The sequence below is a fragment of the Typopeltis vanoorti genome, chromosome 24, assembly GCF_054136105.1.
Source record: "Typopeltis vanoorti isolate ZY-2024b chromosome 24, IOZ_Tvanoo_1.0, whole genome shotgun sequence".
NCBI classification, from domain to species: Eukaryota; Metazoa; Arthropoda; class Arachnida; order Uropygi; family Thelyphonidae; genus Typopeltis; species Typopeltis vanoorti.
In genome coordinates, this window is record NC_143572.1 from 43,119,855 (window position 1) to 43,142,820 (window position 22,966).

At 34.8% G+C, this 22,966-nt stretch overlaps 1 protein-coding gene across 3 annotated transcripts in view; it reads left to right on the plus strand.

Moving 5' to 3' along the window:
• LOC150093135 (triple functional domain protein-like) overlaps positions 1 to 22,966 on the plus strand; it is a 396,873-nt gene that overhangs the window by 211,885 nt on the left and 162,022 nt on the right. For all 3 annotated transcript variants that reach the window (XM_090413319.1, XM_090413321.1, XM_090413320.1), the window contains one exon: positions 1,302 to 1,410. In XM_090413319.1, coding sequence (XP_090269445.1) covers positions 1,302 to 1,410 — 109 coding nt within the window. The remainder of the gene's footprint in view (positions 1 to 1,301; positions 1,411 to 22,966) is intronic.

Here is a 22,966-nt window from a genome sequence, read left to right on the forward strand (position 1 = left end):
TCCTGCCCCTTTACACTATTTGGCATCTCTAACTTTCTTTTTCTAAAATTAGTATTTACAGATGCAAGAAAAGGAAACTTACAGGTGCAGTAGCTTTACTAATTAAAGCTACTTTCTTCAAAAATATACATCTTCATATTTTGCTTAATTTCTTGGTATGAAATCCCCATGTTGTGGATCTTTTCCAAGAGCTTAGCAAGTGCCTGAGTTTCTAGGGAGAGCCCATCTACTCGGAGTTCTCAAAGAGCCCACTGAAAGCATGAGGGAGCAAAAAATGGTAGCTACTAGTTCACTTATGAATTCTAATAATTTGTGCTCTCAAGAGGAAAAACTGGTTTGAGGTAATCCCACTTCTGTATTAATTACCTCATTTAAAAATGTACTGGATACATGAGTCATTTATTCAGAAATGGAGATATTTTTGCATTTGCTATTTTGCAGGATATTTTTCTCTTTGTTGTTATAGGTATTCTGCGAAATAAGGTAAGGTGAGTCACTATCATCTAAGATGCACTATCAACCATTGCACTTGCTTCCTGCTTGATGATTCACTTCCTCTGATTGATCTAGTTAGTTATGTTCTAAATAAAATTAAACCGATTTTCTGTTGGTATTGTTGTGGGGGGAGGGGAAGTAGCATGAAGTAAAATATATATTAGCCACATATGTAACTGACATGTTTTCAGTTTCATCAGTAGCACTCTAAATCCAGTTACTAATTAGGTAACTATATATAGCTGGATTGTAACTTCCATCTCTATAAAAATGTATGGTATTACTTATCGTAAAAGAACAAGTTAGAGTTTGTTGTGATTAAATTGCATCATCTATCACTCTTCTTTCAACTCTCAGGGACATTCTGTCAATTATCATTAAAGGAACTGCAGTCATCACTTTACAGTATATTTTCGTCTTATTATTTGTTGAAAAAATTGCCCTTCTCACTATCAGCTGGGGTTTGTTTCTTATATGTACTGATGGAGAAAAATGCAGGAAAAATAAATAAAATTGATACACATCTGTACAGTAATAATAAAATGTTTCCTTTTAAGAATAGTGTTTAAGAGGTGGGGAAGATGTGCTTGCAATGCATGTGCATTGCTTGCAATGCATGTGCATTGCTTGCAATGCACATGAACTTAAGAGTGAGCTATCTTAACTATTAGCCTGATTTTACAATTTGTTCTTGGTGCAGTAATTGTAAAGAGCTTTTGTGCAAAGTGAATGGCATTTATTTAAGTTTTTAAAATATTTTAAAATATAAAATAGAGATTTACTATATTTCTTTGGGTTCGTTTCAGGAAGTGGTTATCAAATCCTGTCCGAAAACTGAGTCATGGTCGCTTGGATAGATCAAGCAGTGATATTTCTAAAGCCAGCATCAAGAAACGAACTTCTGAACCTACAAAGGTAAAAAAAATATATATATCAATTTGGTGAGAAAATAATAAAATTAATGGTTATGTATTGTAGTATGAACTCCTTATGAGTCAAAACAATAGTTAAATATAGAAAATAGTTTTCACAATTTACAAAAAAAAAACATTAAATATTGAAGTGCCTTATAGAACCACAAGAAAAGTTTACTATCATTATTACCCTAAGATCCCATGGAGTCAGAGACTCATCTAGTAAAAAAAAAATTCTTTATTGTGTATTATTATGTAGTGCTTTAGCACTAAAATGCATTTAACATCAGAATACTTTATTTTTTTGTTCAGACATAAAACCCTTCTACATTGTTAGAATGAATGTTATGAGATTTTCTTTTTTGGGAAAGTTCTCTAAAAAAATATTCAGTACTCTATTGTAAAATAATTCTCTTGAGTTTCTGAGGCAGTACCTATAGATAGTATGTAAGGAAGGCACATGAGGATTGAGAATCTTGGATTTGATTACTGCATGAGGTTTAGATTCGGCCTCATAGTGGTAAAAGTGATTGTGAAGTATACTCACCCAGACGGTGGCCAGCCATATGAATGAAGGCTTTATGAAGGAAGGATATATGTGGAGAAGATGGATGATTATGCAAAGCTCAGAAGACAGAATAGAAAAAGGAGAGCAATGCTTAGTGGTTGGTCATGGAATATTTAACAGCAGGCATCGTCTGATTACCTCCATTTTATCAGATGTTAGGATATTAAGCAGGATACATGTAAAAGGGATGAATGGTTAAATGAAGCAGGCATTCTGGAATAAGAAGGCCATTAAAAAGGCAGTATAAATAGAAGCTGTGAGTTAAATGAGATGCATAAAGGTAAGGCTAGGAAGGTAATCCATTTGATAAAGTACAAGCAATGCTTAGCCATTCGGGATAAGATATATCTGGAGTTCTTCTGTTTTGGAGCTGCTTCTATGTAATGGACCTACCATGTCTTCTTTCTATTCCCTGGAAAGAGGACATGTAATTAGGTAACCATATATTGGAACCTTGCCAGAGTTAAGACTTAGATTAAATAATTTTGTCAGAGGCATTACCATTTCTCTTGCATATTCTCATAGCACATAGGTAGACATTATCCAGTCTCACATATTATCTGCTGTATTCACATTGATATTTTTCAGTATGCTGAGCACCTCAAGTTTGTCCACCTCAATCCTAATATCAGAGTCTCACATCAGTAACTGCAAAGTGTCCACCTGGATGATACACCTTTGCAAAGTGATTGCTTAGTAGCGCAATGTTTCTTCTGCTTCAATTCAGAGCCACTTGCAATTTTCTTGAGGTGGGCAAGGCCTGAGGTGCCAGAGTGTTCTGGAGGCCCTTAAATTGGCCCTAATTTGGAGGGCCCAGCTAGAGCCTTGTGCACATGTGCATAAATACAGCCTTTCTTCTATAATCACTTTTCTACTCTTAGCACTGTCTTAGCTTTACATAATCATTCTTTCTCTTACTTGCTACTTGGCAAAAAAAAAACAAAAAAACTTTTGGATTTACTTTGACCTGCTTACTAGTTCATTTTTATCATAATCTGATTTAGCTTTTTTTCTTTTTTTTCCAGCTCCTGCAAAAGAAAAAATATCTCTACTCGTCCATTTGGTTTATTCTCCTGACTCTGGATGTGCAATACAATACTGCTCTCTGAAATAATCCTTAATCTTTTTCCCTGCACTACTGACATTCTTTCATTTAGCTTCTCATGCTATGGCACTATTCCAAGCTATCTCCTAAGTCTATCATAATTACCAGCTTTATAGTTCAATAAACCCTTTCTTGACAGAGAATTCTGCATGTTTGGCAACCTCCCATGGATATATTTTCTGATGTATCCATGGGAGGTTGCCTGTTGTCCAAAAACCATATAACCACACTTTTAAAGCTAATGGATCATATTTTTAATAGCAAACACGTTTTATCTTTCTCTTTCTTTTTGACTTTTTAAATTTTTTTCTGAAAACGTATGGACCACACTGTGTATGTTATAGGTTCATATAAAATGCAATTAGTATGTTGATGCTTAATTGCATTTTGTAATGTTACATAATTCAGATTCCTGAAAAAATTGCTGATAGGGAAATTTTAATTCAAATGCAGCACTCACTTTAGGCATTCTAAGCATTTAGTCAACCTACTTAACAATTAAAGAAACTTTTTTTTTAATTCAAACTAGACAGGAAGATGACTATGGGAACCCATGAAAATAAGAGAGTGGTGAATAGATTACTTTTTTGTGACTCTCACTGAGAAAAGGGCTGTTAGTACATTAACACTGTGGGTAGGTTAAAGATTGAATGTATGGAACTTTTCAAGTCACTTTGGCTTCCAGTAACTGGGATAGTATTCTCACACCTGGCAGTGAAATTAATCTTCCACTTAAAGATATTCATGCCACAGTTGGATTTGAATGCAGCTTGTTGATTGAATTGGGGATATGCTATCCACTTAGCCAACAGAGGACTGGCAAATTTGTATTGAGCCATTAGTCTAATTAGGATTGTTTAAAAAAATTAATACAGTCTTTTTTTTATTTAAAATCAATCGGACTAAAATTCCCAACTAATATTGTTTATTCATTCATTCATTTTCAAGGCCCACTTTTCCTAATTGGGTTGGGGAGGGGGGGGGGGGGGCAGCTGCAAGAGGAACTTCCAGTGGTCATGATCCTCTGCCACCAAGCTCAGGTGTTCTGGTGGGACTCCCAAACGTGTACACCCAAGGTTTTGGATATAATCTATCCAGCGAGCCCTTGGCCTCCCATTCTCTGGCTTGGCAAAGAGGGCCTGCTGGGAGAGCCTCTCTTGTGGCATTTTGACCAGGTGCCCGTACCAACATAAATGTGATCTCTCAACATGGAAAAGCAGTGGTTGAGTATTGAGGGTTTCCCGAATTGCAGAGCTTCTGACTCTGTCGAGTCTTGTCAGCCCCACAACCCCTTGAAGCAACCTCATTTCAGCCGCTTGGATTCGTGTCTGCATTCTTTCGGTCATTACCCAACTCTCATGACCATAGGTGAGGACTGGGACATAGACTGTATTGAAGACAGCCAGCTTTGCCTTCTGGCTTAACTCCTGCTTCAATACTACCGAATGGCCAAGCTCCCACAATATTTGCTTGCTGAGCCAATTTGAGTATCTAGCTCTACATCCCACTTTCCATCACTCGTGAATATGGACTCAAGGTATTTAAACTTCTCCACCTGCCTCAGTGGGACTCCACTCACATGTAGAGTGCACTGGGATGGTTGTCTTGAGACCACAAATGTTTCAGTTTTGGCGACACTGATCTTCATTCCAGCTTCTGCACAAACAGCTACAGACCTATCCAGGGTCCGCTGAAGGTCAAGGTCATCTGTGGAAGAGCTAAGCAGAACTAGGTCATCTGCAAAAAGCAGACATCCAATGCTACATCTTCCAATTCCAACCCACTCATTGCCTTGGCTTTGCCTATCAATCCAGTCCATAAATATTATGGAAAGGAGGGGTGACAGAATACACCCTTGGCGGAGGCCAACGGAGACTGTGAAAGGTTCAAACTTTGTGCTGTTTACCGTAACAAAACTCCGGCATTCATACAAGGACTTGATGGCAGCTAATAGTTGGCCATCCACTCCATACCCCTGTACTACTTGCCAAAGCTTATATTTCAGATCTGATAAGCACCCCACTGGCGATACTCTCCTATCTGTGCCCATCACAGGGAAATAAAGAAATATGCGATTTTGTGATCCTAGAATATCTCAATATGTGACAGCTATTGGCAGGTGTTTCGATCTTTACACAGGAGAAATGGTTTTCGCACTAGTGGATAAATTGGTAATGCAAACAGTGGATGGACTGCATAAAGGTCTGGTCATCCATGTTGTCAATACCAAATCATGACACTTTTTACATTGCTGAATTCTAACAGAAACTTGTCCATTTGCAGCAGTGTGAAATGCTGCTTCATAATATCTGGTCACACAGCCAATTTAATTCAGCAATATTTTGATCACTTTGAATTAGTATTCCTCCTCCCTTTATGCATTATATGCTACTAAAGGTAATCACACTTCAGTGTTTATCAGATACAAGAAAGACACTAGGTTTCGAATGCTGTAACATTCAATGCCATCATCATCAAATTCTTGATATATACCTTCAAGGGGTGTGCAGGATATGATAGTAACATGAAATATTACATCCTTACTAACTTCCTATCTACAATTTTCCTCCAGATCATTCTGTTACCTGTCAAGACTCCAACATTATCAGATCTTATATTTCTATCTTCTAAGGCACTTTTTACTATATTAATCCACCAATATCTTGGTCTTCCTCTGGGTCTTTTTCCTGCCAACCTAGCAGAGAACACTTGTTTTGCTAAACTTTCCTCTCCCATTCTGTTTAAGTGACCATACCACTTGAGATTAGCTCAGCTAACTCATTCCTGGATGCTGACAATGTCAAGTTCTTTCCTAATATCCTCATTTTTAATATGCCATTGCCATTGATGCCATCTGTTCATGCCCGTAATCTTTCTCAGGACCTCTAGTCATTGGTCAAGTGCTTTACTTCTGACCCAGCTCTCAGATCCATAAGTTAAAATTGGCTTGAATATTGTCTTGTATACAGCTAATTTAGTGTTTCAGCTAATTTCTCTCTTATTCCATATAAATTTATTCAGTTGACTTCCTACCATACCAGCTTTGTTGATTCTGTTGTCTATTTCCATATTTAATTTACCATCTTCACTAAAAATCGTGCCTAAGTAGCTCAAATGTTTTACTTGTTCTATGGGTTCTCCGTTCACAATGCAGTTGGTATTTTCAATGTTTCTGCCTATTTTCATTGTCTTTGTCTTTTTAATGCTGACCTTCATACCATATCTATTACAACAGTTATTCACTTTAGTCAGGGAATCTTGCAGACTTGTAGCAGATTTATTTAGAAGTATAACATCATCTGCATAAAGCAAAGAGCTGAGATTAACATCCTCAATTTTGATATCAGGTTTAATACTTTTCCTTCATAATGTGATTCATGTAGATCACATTATGAAGTTCCTGTACATCCTTGTCTGATACCAGATTTAACATTAAACCACCTTCCTGTACTTCCTTCAATTCTAACTGCTGACTTGCAACTCAAATAAAGACTAAGTATTGCTTGATATAATGCCCCATTGACACCATATAACTGTAGCATATTGAATAGCTTCTCTCTTGACACCTGGTCATATGCCTTTTCCAAATCGACAAAACTTAATGTTATATTCCCATGATTTCTCCACTATTTGCCGTAAAGTGAAGATCTGATCCTGACAGCCTCTATTTGACCTGAATCCAGCTTGTTCTTCACCAAGCTTTTCTTCCACAATTCTTCTCAACCGTTTCTCAAGTATACTTGCATATATCTTACCAGGAACACTCAGTAGAGAAATACCTCTCTAATTCTCATATTCAGTTTTATTTCCCTTTTTATATATGAGTACTATGAGAGCTCCACTCCAATCATCTGGAATTCGTCCCCCCCTCTGTCCAGGTCTTCTGAACTATGCAGTGCAGCCACTGCAAAACTTTTATACCTCCATACTTGAGCATTTCTGTTGAATATCATCTACTCCTGCTGAATATCATTTACTCCATACTTCAAGGATATCTTTTTCTCCTGTTTTCATGTCACCTTTATCATCTCTAATTCCATTTACAGCACTCTTTCCTCCATTTTTGAGCTTCTTCAACAACCTCCAGAATATCTTCCCACTTCTTGATATTTATTTTCTGTGTTCTTACCAAAGTCATCCCATTACTTTTGTTTAGCTAGTTTTACACAGTGTTTAGCTTTCTTACATTTGTCTCTGTATTCTCTAGGAGCACAAGCTGACCTATTTCCCAGGAACTTTTGATATGCTTTCTTCTTTTCCTTTGCCTCTTTAACTTCCTGTGTCTACCATGGAGTTCTGATTTTTCTATCCTTACAGACAACCTCACCACATGCCTCTCTGGCTCAATCAATCAGTGTTTTTTCAGGACTTGTCACTGAATCTCCAAGGTTTGATTCCTGTTCTCAAACTCTTTCATTTTTTCTTCAATCATGTTTGTGTATTTTAGTCTACAGTTCACATCTTACTGCTGCTCAACTTTTATTCACTTTAAAACTTTCTTATATGTTCTTCTTTTCTATATGAAATTTAATTTTATCCTGCCTAAGACTAAATGGTGATCACTTCCAATTTCAAATTCTCTGTACACTCTGGTGTCCTGCACCAGGAGGAAAAACATCACTATCAACAATAACATAGTCAATGAGACTTTTCTTGTTCCTTGCCTTTTCTGTTGATGCCTGCTACATAAAATTATGAATTCATTAAGTATTCATTTTTCATTTGTATATTCTGAAATGTTTGACACTACACTGTATCAAATAAAAAAATGAAAATATGGGCAGGCCTTCTCAAATTTTATAATTTCATGAGCTGAATCTACAGAAGAGAATATAATTCTAGTTGCTAACTAAAATTTTTTTCTATTTTTTTTTTTTTATATCGGTAAGCAGTTATTTGCCTCTTCTGGAAAACAAGCATTCAATCCTGGAACTTAGCAGAATTGATAATAGAATGCGTATAAGTATATCCAAGTAAATACTAGTCAGGATTATGAATTTTACCTTTCATCTGACTTGTTGGTTACAAAAATGCAATGAGCTGCAGCAGCAATGAAAAGGTAGAGTCCAACTGCTGATCGTTTAAGTTAATGCTAAAAACTTAGTCATTATGAAAATGAAGCATCAGCAGATTTATTTTTATTTATTTATTTCCTGTTGTGTATTGAAATTATTTAGGTTAATGTAGTGTGGTTTCTTATCTATCTGATTTAACATACAAATTGAAATGCATCTGCATTCACACATACAATGAAAAGAAGTAAATGCAATTTATTTCCATTTCCAGCATGTATTTTATCAGTAATGCAGATGACAATTTTAGAACATTACATTAAAGAAACACTTCTAATGTATATGTATGTAAGAATGACACAAAAAAAAAAAAAAAGTCTTCATGTATGTTTCCATAGAGAACCATACCATTGCTGAAAGAGGATTATCAACTATAGTCAACTAGATAGTCTTTGGAATTTAAATTAATTCATGGATTACTCTTTTTTTTAGTCACTTTTGTAGTTCATTGTAACAGTAACTGATATATCTGGGTAATTTATGTTACAGCAGTTTTTTTTATCTTGTTTCCATAATAGAACTAAAGAAGAGAAAAAAAAAATTCATACAAATATTTATCTGCATGGAATTTTGTATTCTCTTTCATAAATGATCCGATACGTAAACAAAGTTTTAATGAATGAAAAAATGCTCTATTTAACCTTTAAGGAATATTGTGCACCTTACCACTTGAAAGTAACTGCCAAATTTTCTGCATTGCATGGATTACTGTGATCAAAATATATATCCAAAGATTCTAAGAGATTTTTAAGTAGGTTTTTTTTTTTTTTTTTTTAATCTCACAAATTATTTGAAAGGACTGGAAAAAAATGAAGAAAATTTGTATGTATTGCTACACGTTAAGTTAGCTCTGTTAGTTTATATGTTATATATATATATATAATTTGTATATATAAAATATACATAAGTACACAAGGGAAGCAAGAGAACTAAATCAATAATAGATTACATTATTATTAACAACAAACTAAATAATATAATATCAAGGATACAAGGGTTTTTAGAGGAAGCGAAATTGATAGTGATCACATGTTAGTTGAAAGCAGATTTAAATTCATAAAAAGAACCACATACTTCAAAAAAAAAAAGATAATGAACCAACATCTAATAAACAGTTTAAAATTCACCTCCTAGAACAGGAGAGTATTAGAAACTTATATAAAAGCAGAATAAGAGATAAAATAAAACCAACCACAAACAATATTGAAACTGACTGAAAAAATATAAAAGAAACCATACTAAAAGCAGCAGAAGAAAGTTTAGAAAAAACAAAAAATGGCTCAGAACTTGGAATGATGACTTAAAGGAATTAATCAAAAGGAAAAAACAGGCTTTGAAAATCTATCTGCAGAGTAAAAAACTGCTGACTATATAGAATATAAGAAACTATGGGCTGAAGTCAGAAAGCCTTCCAGAAGTATATGCCGAGAAGATTGGAGTAAATATGTTAAGTCATTAGAGCAGGATATCACTAGACCACAAAGAATAGGTTTTAAAAGTTTCTGGCAACTACAAACAGCAGAAAAATGACCAATTAAGAAATAATGACCAATTAAAGGAAATTAGAAAATAATCTAATTTCCAAAAGTGGATTGGATAGAACACTATAAAACATTGTGAAATGAAAAACAAGAAATACCAAACAATGACAAAACTCACAAAATTGAAGATATCGATACACAGGAAAGTACAGGAAGCCCAGGCCTGGATGGAATATGCATTGAGCTCTTTAAATATGCGGACAATAGCTTAAAAGAAAACCTACTTAAACTCTTTAATAATATCTGGAAATATCAAAAGATCCCAAAAGAATGGGAAACTGGAGCAGTAATAAATATTCACAAAAAAAGTCCCAAGGACAAATGTGGAAATTACAGAGGCATTACTCTCTTAATAACAGCAACTAAACTATATGTAAATATTTTAAAGAACAGATTAATTATAAATATACAGAAAATTATTTAGAAGAAGAACAGTGTGGTTTTAGGAGAGGATGCCTCTTTCACAATGCAACAGATCATAGAAAAAAGAATTTAATCTGCCCACTTTCCTCCTAATTATTGACTATGAAAAGGCGTATGAAAATTTTAACAGAAATCTACTCGAGAAAATATTACAGATAACCCTTGAATAACGCCGTACTTACACAACGCAGTTTCGATATAATGCGGTCTACAAATTGTAGTATTCCTTTTCTCTGAGCCACCACAAAGAGAACAAGAAGACACTCAATATATTACAACAATCGCCATTCCGTATGTGAGCAGTATCTCTAACAAGCTCACTAATCTCCTCAAACCACACAAAATAAGAGTGACATACAAACCTATAGAAACAATTCGTAAACTGCTACGATCTCTAAAAGATGCCCATCCTTTCTATAAGTATGCTGGAGTCTATAATATCCCATGCTCATGTGGTTCAAGTTACATCAGCCAGACTTCGAGAAGCCTCGAGATTAGGCAGAAGGAACACTTTGGTTATGTTAAAAATAACAGACAAGACATATCAGGCCTGTCATCACATTTCTCCACAACAAACCATATCATTGAGTGGGACAAAAGTTGTACCCCTTACATAGAGGAAGACTACCGCTCTCGAATGTTTAAAAAAGCAGCCACAGTCGCACGCACTACAGATAACCTTAACAGGAACCAAGGCTTAATACTTCCAGAGATATGGAAAACCCTAATTAGATCTCTGAACACACAAGAAATGAACTTTAATGCTAACTATAGAACGTTCCTTAGCAACAACTAGTAAATCATGTACATGCGATACGTGTATTATTCACGTTCAATGCTATTTTAGTTTGTAACTATAAGTTTTAGAATTTACAGTTAAGATCTATTTTGTGATATGTTTTAACCTCAGTGCTTCTACCCTGACGATGCAAACAGCTTAAGTTTGGTGAAACTAGTTAGTATTAAAATACTTATCCGTTTACACTTGATCAATGTTTGCAAATAGTTATTTACATTAATTCTGTGATCAAGAAAATACATGCTCATTATGTAGTATCCCTTGTTCAATGCTGTTTCGATATAATGCGGTCTACAATTTCTAGTAACCCTTTATTTATTTTATATTTTTTTCATATTTTTCACCGCGGGACTTAAAAATCAAATTTTATCTTCGTTAAATTTATGCCTGCCGTATCACGCAAGTAGTTATAAGTATCGAATTTTAGTTTTATTGTATATCACTGAATAAGGTACTGTACAGAGGCTTTTGCAATCTGTGTCATTCTCAACAAATAGATAGTGCAATTAGAGACAGATGGAGTATAAATGGCGCGAACTAATAAATCACATGTCCCCTTTCACAGGAACTATGCTGTATAGACTTAAGCAAAACCATATGTTGCACCGAAACACAGTATCTAACTAAAAATTATTGTCCAATTTTTCAATTATGAAATAAGTGTTTGTTTTATTGCATTTGAAATTCTCGATGTCATTATGACAGATCACAAAGGCTAACTTAAAATAAAAGACTACCAAGAATTGAAACATGCCATATAATGCCATAAAATTCAACTAAGGGTTGAAATGTTTGTATGAGTTGAGCCAGTCAGTAATGAGAAGTTCCATCGGAACAAAAAATGACACCCTGTTGTGAATGTGTTAAAACTAATAGTGAATGTTGTTATGAAAATTTCAGATTTTATGGAATTCAATTGAAAAGAATTAGCATTTCAACTCAACACTTGTCGGTTGCTTTTGTCTTTGGGCCGTGTGATCTTTTGTTAATACCGCACCAATTATATGCATGTCTTTATAGCTGCTGTCTTGTGTAAAACAAAATTCAGCTTGTATGTATTGTAACAATTAAAAAAAAACTTGAATAATTTATAAGCGTATAAAAGGATATCACCTATAAATCGTTGACATGCCAGCAAAATTCTCAGACATGCCACCTCTGGCATGAGTGCCATAGGTTCGCCATCTAGGATTTACTGTATAAAATGTTTATTGTTGAAAATTGTCTTCGTTTTCTGCCAGGAAAGTGTATTTAAAATCATAAGTGTGTCAAGCTGAGTAGTTTATTTTCTGGTGAGTTACATACATATGTAATGTAATGCTTTTTTTTTTATGTAAAAGTTTATTTTTATTGTAATGGCCACTAAAACTGCAACGAAAGGAAAAAAAAAACAACATTGAAGAGGAAATTCATTTCTCTCGAAGAAAAAATTAAAATCTTGGATCGGTTGAAAATTGGAGAAAAACCAGGAGTTGTTGCAAGGACTCTGAATTTAAATGAATCAACAATTCGAACAATCAAACAAAATGAACATAAAATCCGAGAAAGTGTTATTGCTGGGTCAACGGTAAGTGCAAAGCACGTTGCTCGTGTTTGCGATATTCTAATAGAAAAAAATGGAGATATCTCTAATGATTTGGATAGAAGATTTCATTCAAAAGAAAATTCCTTTGGTTGGACACCTTATTAAGCAAAAAGCTGTGAATGTTTATAAACATTTAAAAGAACTCGATCAAAATTCTTCAGAAGAAATCTCTCAGCATGGATTTTGTGCCAGTAAGGGTTGGTTCGAAAACTTTAAAAAGCTGTTTTCTTTGTATAATCTTAAATTCCAGGGAGAATCGGCATCAGCAGACGTTGAAGCTGCTTGGAAATACCCAGCAGAACTTTTAAAAATCATTAAAGAAGGTGGTTACAGTGCAGACCAGGTGTTCAATGCGGATGAATCTCGGTTATATTGGGGAAAAAATGCCAAAATGCACCTATATTTCGAAAAATGAAAGATCAGTTCCTGGATTCAAAGTTTCCCAAGATAGAATTACTCTACCATTTTGTAGTAATGCATCAGGTAATTACATGACAAAACGAATGTTTATTAACCAATCTGCAAATCCTTGTGCGATGAAAGGGCTCGACAAGTCCACCCTACCTGTTTATTGGTGGGCCAACAAAAAGGCATGGGTTACAGCTAGCATGTTTGAAAATTGGTTTTTCAAGTGTTTTGTACCCAATGTAGAAAGTTACATAAAGAAAAAGAATATGGACTTCAAAATTGTACTAATTTTAGATAACGCACCATGCCATCCAACAAATTTAAGTCATCCGAATATTAAAATAACTTTTTTGCCACCTAATACGACTTCACTTATTCAACCACTCGACCAAGGAATAATATCAACATTTAAGTCATATTATATTTGCGAACATTTCAATTAATTTTGGAAAAAAATGGAATCTAATCCAAACATGACACTGCCTCAAGCGTGGAAAGAGTTTTCAATATTGAATTGTAAAAATTATTTTTCTGTCCATTAAGGAATTACAACCCTCTATGCTGAATGCTTGGTAGAAAAAAATATGGCCTGAAGCCGTTCTGGAACAAAATTTTGTACTTCCAGTGGATGCCGAGCTACGTCGTATAATAAACGTTGCACACATTTTTGGTGGAGAGGGCTTTTGCGATATGGTTGAAAATGAAATTAGTGAATTAATTGATGGAGAAACATATTTAAACGAGGAGGAACTGGTATAATTAATAGATGGCATCAAACCAAATGGCAGGGAAAGTTCTGCCGAAGATTCTGATTGTGATGAATCCGTTAAAGAATTCAGTTTAAAGAAATTAGCAGAAGGATTGGACTTGGCAAGAAAGTTAAGAAGTTATTTTATGGATAATGATCCCTCAATGGAGTGCTCAGGAAAATTCACAAGACAATTGGATATTTGTTTAGTGGCATGTTATGAATTTAATAAAAAATTGCAGCATAGTGGAAAGCAAAGTCTTATTACTGACTTCTTGATGACTAAACCAGTCGAAGTATGCAATGAGAATTATACAAATGATGTCCAAGAGATTTCAAGTGGTGATGACCTCCGGCCACTTAAAGAACATCTACGAAATGTTATTTCTGAAGACAGTGATGACGATTAAAATATGCGCTTTATTTTATTGTGTCTAAAACATTTATGCATTATGTGCAATGAAATTTATGTACAACTTGTAATTTTTATAATTTTATACTACGTATTTGTTTTCATAGTTTGTTTTCTTAACTTACATGAATTACTTGAATTAAATAAAAATATTGTTTTTGTTGGATATGTCATCGTTGTTATAATTTAAAAAAAAAAAAAAACGATTTCGCTACTTAACCCTACTTTTTCTATGTGATCTAAGTCTCATATAACGCGATTTATATAACGCAGCATTTCTATGGAACCTAACATCCGTGTTATACAAGACAGTGTATAACACGGATGTTAGGTTCCATATTAGGATGTTAGGTTACCTGTACAAGATAATAAAATACCTCCTTAATTAATTAATGGAATAAAAAAGTCTATACAAAAAACAAAAATTTGCAAATGGAACATTTTTTTTTTGTTAGAATCTATAACTATAAATAAAGGAGTAAGGCAAGGTTGTGGCTTATCTCCAATCCTATTCAGCATTTATATAAACAGAATCCTAAAAGAATGGAAAACAGCTGTCAAAGATGGAGTTAAAGTAACAAATAATAAACAGCTAAATACAATACTTTATGCAGATGATCAAGTACTAATTTCAAATTCAGAAGATAAACTCAAAATTGCAACTAACCATCTAAATGAAATAGCAAAAAAATTAATGAAAATCTCTGAAACAAAAACAAAAGCTATGGCAATGTGTAGAAACGCCATTCAAAAAGTAAAATTTATGCTTAACAATAAAATAATAGAACAAGTTACAGAATTCAAATACTTGGAAAATATAATCTTCCAATACAGTACTGATTCACAATTGGAACCAAGACTACAAATTTACAATAGAATGAATGGAATAATTAAAAGAAATTTTGGAAATTTTGAAAACAAATAACTAAAGAAACTCGATTAAGATTACATAATCTGACCTCTAAAAACCATCTCTCAAATTTGGAAGTGAAACTTTGATTCTAAAACAAAGAAACATAGACTAGAAGTAGCATAGATGAAGTTTCTAAGACCTCTCCTGGGACTCACTAGGTTAGATAAAAAGAAAAACACAGAAATAAGAGAACAACTAGATACAAAAAAAAAATCAGAATAATATCAACAAAATTGGCTACACCACATAGAAAATATGAATAACAATAGGATTCACAGATTAGCATATAAATATTAACCTACAGGAAGAAGAGACTGCAGACGTCCAAGATTAAGGTGGAAAGATCAACTTCATCTGCAGAGCAGGAACAGGACATAAAAAGCCTATATCTGAATTGCTCAGATGATGATGAGTTGATATGTTATTTTCTGTAATTTTTGTGATATTTTATGGTTCTTTTTTTTATTCTATTATGTTTCATCAAATATTTTGTAAGATTGTTATTATGTGATTCCTCTAGGGAGTTCAAAGACTCATCGAAAAAGGGGCACTTTACAACTCTGTCTCCACCAACTACAATGAACCTCAACTACCATCATCATCTACACCAACGCCATCTACCACCCACCACCACTAGTATTTTCACAGACAATCGCAAACATCCATTCCTAGAGTGGGATTCGAACCCACAGCCTTTTGGCTGGAGAGCGGATATGCTAACTGCTCGGCCAACCCAACTGGAATATAAATATAAACCTACAGGAAGAAGAGACCGTGGACGTTCAAGATTAAGGTGCAAAGATCAACTTCATCTGAAGAGCAGGAATAGGAATTTTGTTAGAACTTCAATCATCGGTCTCATATTATATTTGATCTTCTTCTTTCTATGTGTTAGGCCTACTGGCCTGTTAGAGCTATCTTAAGCCCTTCTAAGTCATACCCGTTCCAAGGATAAGGTGACTAGCCCTATGTCTCCTAGTATATTCTATGCCTGCTTGCAGGAGGAAAAACCCCAGATAAACTGGGGAGAAAAACCCTGCTATCTAAGACCGGCTAACTTGGCTATATCTCAGAAAGATCCTTAAGCAGCGACGGGAATTGAACCCAGGACACTCCTTTCCCAGGCACATGATTGCGAAGTGGACTTTGATGTGTAGAAATACATCAAATTATATTTGATATAATTATCAGTATAATCATATTACAATATACTATCAATATAATTGATGTTCCAATTAGGACAAGTTACAGGATGAATTACAATGGAAATCATCATCAGCTTAGGAGAATACTATCTTTGGTTGCATGGGAATCTTTGAAAAAGTACTTCAATGAGACAGTATCTGAATGTATTCCTAGCATTTGGTGAATTAAATAGGGTGCTAGTGAAGTGGATGTGCAGCTATTAAGAAGAGATCCACAAGAAGATCATATGGAAAGGAATGTTATGAGAATAAGAGAAGATTATAAAACAGTTGTAGTATTTTTAGGAATGACAGAAGAAATAGGAGAAGGGGGGGGGAGTACTATTAATGATATCAGACAATTTGAGTCCAGTCAGGGTAGAAACACATGAAAACAATGGTGATAAAGTCTCATATAGCAGTGGGTTTGAGGCTATCTGTGAACTGAAGGCTAACAGGATGAAATATGTGTTGGTGTTGCTGCAGACCTGGCAGTTCAGTAGCAAGGGACAATTAAATGCATTGCCAATTTACCCTGATGGATGCTAAATGAGTGATCATTAAGGGTGACTAATTATCTAAACATTGATTGGGTAAAAAGAGAAATCTTATGATAGGAATGAAGAGGAATTTATTGAGTTGTATCAAGACAGCTTTCTTAAGCAGCATGTGAAAGAAGGAATTCAAAGTCAAAGAGTGTTAGATTTGTTCATAGCATCAGAAAGATTTTCTCTGAAGAAATGACTATTCTATTTTACCACCAGTTACTGACAGTGATCATACCATTCTTTCATGGGAAGTAGCTAATTATATTGATGTTCCTTAGAACAGGTTATATGCTGAACTACAAAGATGGAAATTATGATCAACTTAGGAGAATACTGTCTTTAGTCCTATTGCTCAGTTACTGAATGGAAAAGATATCATCACTGCATGGGAATCTTTGAAAAAGTACTTAAATGAGGTGGTATCTGAATGTATCCTTAGAGTTTGAAGAATAAATACGGTGGGAGCGAAATGGATGTGCAGTCTTATTAAGATTATATATGAGTATGTAGAATGAATATTGTGAGTATAAGAGTGAGAGAAATGATGAAATATATAAAGTGCAGGCCAGAAAAGTAATTAGTTTTGTGTGGAAAGCTAAATCACAGTATGAAGAGAAATTGGCTATGGAGGCTAAAGGCAATCAAAAAGAATTTTATCGTTATGCAGCAAGTAAAAGAAAGAATGAATATGAAACAATAATTTTACTGAATGCAGATAGTACTCTAGTGTCAGAAGCTAATGAAATTGTTCGATTAATGACCTGTATGTAGTAGTAGCAGCAGCATTATGTAACATAATGCTACTACTACATTGAACTGTTAGAGACATGAGAATGAAGTTGAAGAGCTGTTGCATAATCTGGATAAGATTTCAGCAATAGGGATGGATGACTATTAGCACATATGTTAAAGGCATGTTCAGCTGAATTGGCTAGGCCTTTGACATGTTTGTATAACTTAAGTTTCAACTCAGGAAAGATACCACAGGAATGAAGGGATGTATGTTAATTCGGTTGTACAAGTGTGGTGCAAAAATGAATGGCTGACTACCAACCAATTGATATATCTGGTGTGGTGGTGAAGATTTTAGAGAAGTTGATAACAACTTACATACTGAAATGAGTAGACAGACAAGCTAAACCATGCTGATCCTCTGCAAGGAACATGATTTACTAAAGGAAGGTCATTTTTTAGCAATTTGCTATTTTATAACAATGTTATAGACAAGTTGGATAAAAGGAAATGGATACAATATGACACTGTTTGATTTTGCTAAGGTATTTGATAGAATACCACAAGAAAGGCTGTTGCATAAACTAGAGAATATGGGATCGGATATACACTCTTGACTTTGATCAGTGGAGCGTTGATAGACAGATATCAAAAAGTGATATATGGTGGATGTAAATCTGCCAGATTTAAGGTGACTAGTGGTTGTACCTCATGGTACAGCCCTGAGGTACAACCACTCATTAGCAAACAATTGCACATCTCTTGTTAGACCCTTCCTATGTTATTGTTGTTCAATCTATACATTAATGACATTAGGAAGGGTCTAACAGGAGGTGTGCAATTGTTTGCTGATGATGCAAAGATAGGCAGGGCAATCAGGGATGCTACTGATATTCAGCACTTGCAAAACGATTTGTATGTGCTGGAAATTTGGGCAAATGAAAATTGTTATTAGTTCAGTTAGGGAGTATAAAGTTATGCACTTGGGCATGATGAGATTTCCAACAGCATATTATATTAGCAGGATTATGCCACAAAAAAAACTGAGGCTAGGGATCTTGGCATATACTGGATAGGAATTTGAAACTCAAAGGTCACATAGCAAAAATTACAAATACAACTCACAGGATAATTGTGATGTTGGAGTGAACCTTAACATATAAGGAAGTCATTTTTCCTCTTTGCAAGGCCTTGATAACACTGTACCTAGACTGCTGTGCATGAATTTGGTCTCCTGTCTTCCAAGGAGATAAAGAAGCTGTGGAAAGGGGTGCAAAGAAGAGTTACAAAGATCACATCAGGATTATGGAATGTAGATTATGCTGACAGATTGTGAGCATGTGGACTACAGACTCTAGTTAACAGGAGAAAGGGGGTGATATGATAGAGGTCTATAAACTTCTGAATGGGTGTTATTGGATAGCTTCCGATGAAATTTTGTTATGTGGAAGGGTGGGAAAGAAAATGAGGGCATCCATGGAAGTTGAGTTTGTTAACAGTTAAGAAAGGAGTAAAGAGCTATATTTTTCTCTCACAGAGTACTGAGTGAGTGAGTGGAATAGTTTGCCTGTTGAAGTAGTGATTGTATCTAGTGTGAATGAGTTTGAGGGAAGATATGACTATTTGGGTAATTTATAGCCGTTCTTAATGAATCCTAGACTCCCTGGAGGTCTCAGGCAATATTATTATTATCTGAGACCTCCAGGGAGTCTAGGACTCATGCCAGCTTGGTTGGCTGAATGGTCAGTAAGTCCACTCTTCAAATTCAAATGCTGCGAATTCAAATCATTCCATTAGCATCGATGGTTGTGAATGTCTTTGTCTTTAGGTGGGAGATAAATTTGATTGCCTGGTGCGAGACCACCACCTCACTTGTTGGAGGCCTGAAGTGGCTTGAAAAGAGTTTTATGTTTTGTCTCTAGTTTCTTTAACAGTAGAGAAATCTACTGTTAAAGAAATAAATAAAAATTACAAAAAATAGAAAAAAAAAATCCTTAGCCCATCCACATTACTAATATACCATAGGTTTACAGCCTTTTGTGTGTGGGAGTGACATATGTCTATACCACTCACTAAGCAATAGATTAATATAAAAATAAAAATTTTTATCTTTGTTTCACTGGATGGCAAGTAAAAGAAAGAATGATGATGGAAGGATATTTTAATGAATGTAGATGGTAGGAATATGATAGCACAATTAGAAATGATTGAATTACACTAATAACATGATCACTTGTAGCTGCCAGCTGGTAACACATCTATAAGATGATAATGAGTGTGTTATCAGAGATAATTACTGGAGGTGCTTAGGATGCTTCAAAATCTTAATGTGAATACAAGTAGAATTAAATGGAATACAAGAGAACTGTCAGTTCTCATGACCATGTTTAAGTTTCATCACTGGTGGGGTCCCAAGGGAGTGGAAGAGTGCAAAATAATTCTATTATATAAAGAAGGATCCAAGACAGAGATAGCCATATAGAGATTAGTTAACATTTCTGGAATGTTACTGTTGAAAAAATCTTTCAGGATTGGACAGTAGGATGAGATATAGTACTGTATTAGGGAGAACAGCATGTGAAAAAGGTTGTTTGCCTTTGTAATTTACTCACCTTCTGTAATAAAGATACATTTCCAACTTTGTTAAGGGAAATAGCTGTAACCATAATATTGCTATCCTTTGCAGAGGCATTTGATAGGATATCATATAGAAATCTCTTGCATAAACTGGAGCATGTGAGGTATGGATGTGGAGCTGCTACCATGGATAACAGAGTAGCTAATAAGCAGACAGACATCAAAGAATGATATATAGTGGAGAATCAAGAGATTCTCCACTATATATTGCTGATGTACCCAAAGGGCCCTATGCATGAACCGTTGTTTAATTTGATATTAATAATATTGGGGATTTAAAAACTAATGCATAATTGATTGCTCATAAGCTGGTGAGTACCCTATTAAATCAAGCTGATGTAGAAATCCTTTAGAAGGATTTGCATTGGTTTATATTATGGGCATAGGATAATGATTGCTCATTCAGTGAAGCAAAGCATAAAGTTATGCATCTTGAAGAGATTGCTTGTTGTGTAGTAGATGTACTACTACGTGTATAGTATACATTGATTGGAGTGGCAGTGTACAGGGAATTGAATTTCAGGGGCTATATTGGAAAACAGCATAAATGATCATTTTAATTTTGAAAAACGCTGAGAAAATAGGAAGTTACGTCCCTCTTTATAAGGCCTTGATATCATATGAAATTTGGATTATTATGCTCATATTTGGTCACTTGGGTTTTATGGAGATTAAGATATAGTGAAAAAGTTTATCAGACAGCAACCAAGATGGTAATAGGTCTGTGGAATGCTTGCCTTGCTATGAAATAGGTTGAGGGTTTGTGAGTTGCATAATTTGGTCGATAAGCAACAAAGGTGAGATATTAAGAAACAAATAAGTTACTAAAAGGACTGTATAGGATAGCTGCAGAAAGTTTTTCAAAACATGACAGGAGGGGAGAACAAGGCAGTTTATAAAGTTATGGCAAAAGCAACTAAGGCTATGAAGGCAGTATATAATATATTAATTGCATGTGTTCTTATGGTAAGTTTGTTTTACAAGATAAAAAAATCCAAGTTTCCAGTGACCCACTAGTATGTCAATCTTGGTGGGGGGAAGATGCAAACAATAGTTGCCTTTCTAAACACTTTAGTATCACATCCCCTTAATAGTACCTTTCTGTTATAATATATAGAATACTGAGTCACACAGCAGATATATAGATATATATATTCACAGACTTTCTTATCTCTCTGACTTCCAACAGTATCAGGGGCACGCCGGCCATATGTGCGATGCACACAGGCACCTGGATAGTAAAAACGCCACAGAGGAGGAAATACTTTAAAAAAAAAACTTTTTTTAAAGTGATTTTTTTTATTGGAGGGGAGGAATAGGGCCAACTAAAGTTTTGCACACAGGTGCCAGACACTACTAGCGTGCTACTGGGTATAGGGGCACCAACTAAAAGTTTTGCACACAGGCACCGGACACTGCTGGTGCGCCCCTGAACAGTAGTGTATTATAAAAACACTAGTTAACAGCTGTTAACTGTCTTCTAACTAAACCCCCCTTTACTGTTAAATTGAACAATATCTATCACCTCATTTTTTTTTAATATTTCATATATATAATTAAATCATCCCCATTCATTGGAGATTGTAAGATTATAGCAAATAAATGGTATGTGTAAGCTGAGATCTGTTGATATTCTTTTTGAAGAGGTTGTAGTCTTTAGGGAATACTTTATTGGAAAGGCTATTCCAAACCGAGGTAGATGGAATGAATGGTGAAATAAGAGAGCCCTGAGAAACACCTGCAGTAATTGGAAAATCTACTTTGCAGCAATTTGCTGAGAAGCCTTCAATGACAAACCTTATTAAATGCCTTGGAAATGTCAAGTACAACAGCATAGGTTTCTCCAAACCTTTCTATTCCATGGCACTTGTCCAGAGGTCAGTGATGTAGTCGAAGAGCTCTGTTGTGGAATTTTAATTTGGGAAATGCATAATTTTGTGGTCATAGATTAGTTGATAGCTCTCCAGCTGTCAAAGAATCTGACTGTTGATGATCTTTTCCATTACTTTAGACAACATTAATGCAAGAGAAATGGGTCAGTAGTTTGATGTAGTCACTTATAATTTTTTTTTTTTTTTTTTGAGTTGGCTGTATGCTGTCTGATGATTGCTGAGTATAAATATTATTGTAGAAATGATAAATAACAGGTGTTAGTTCAGGAATGCAATTAATTGGATACTATCTGGACCAGATGCCTTTCTGATATCCAGATTATTCAAGATTCTTTTAATGTCTTTCAGGGCCACAGGAGGCATATTATGCAGTATTTCTCCAGTTCAAGGAGGTAAATTAGCCTTGGTCATGCATGTAGGAGTTGGATAAGCATGCCAGAATGTCAGCTTTATCTTTAGGTGATATTTTTTAGGTAATGGTCACAATTCCAACGGAATTAAAATTCTTAATTCTCCTTCCATCCTGCAACTCTATTAACAACTATAGTAATGTTATAAATATTCCTATATTTGAGAAACCTCAGAAAAAAATAATGAGAACTTTAAAGGAATAATCTCTTTGCTGCTTTGAAATCTCATATCCAAGTATCCAACTTGAGCTATTCCTCAAAAGATAACACTCCCACCTGCAGCTGGATTTGTTGGTTATGTAAATCCTTCTCCAGGTCGTCCTGTTGACCATGCTACCGGCCCGTCTATAGACAAGATTATCATGGATGCAAAGTGCATATTAAAATTGTAATACCATTGATGTTACATTGAAATTATATGATGATACGAAGCATATGACAATGCGTATTTGATCCATAATGGCCAGTTAGGTGGTTAATGGACAGAGAAAGATCTGACATCTGTCTGGAAGAACATAAGAAATATGTTCTTCTGTTGTCACAGTTATGGACACTGGACTGTACCATGCATGGATAGCAC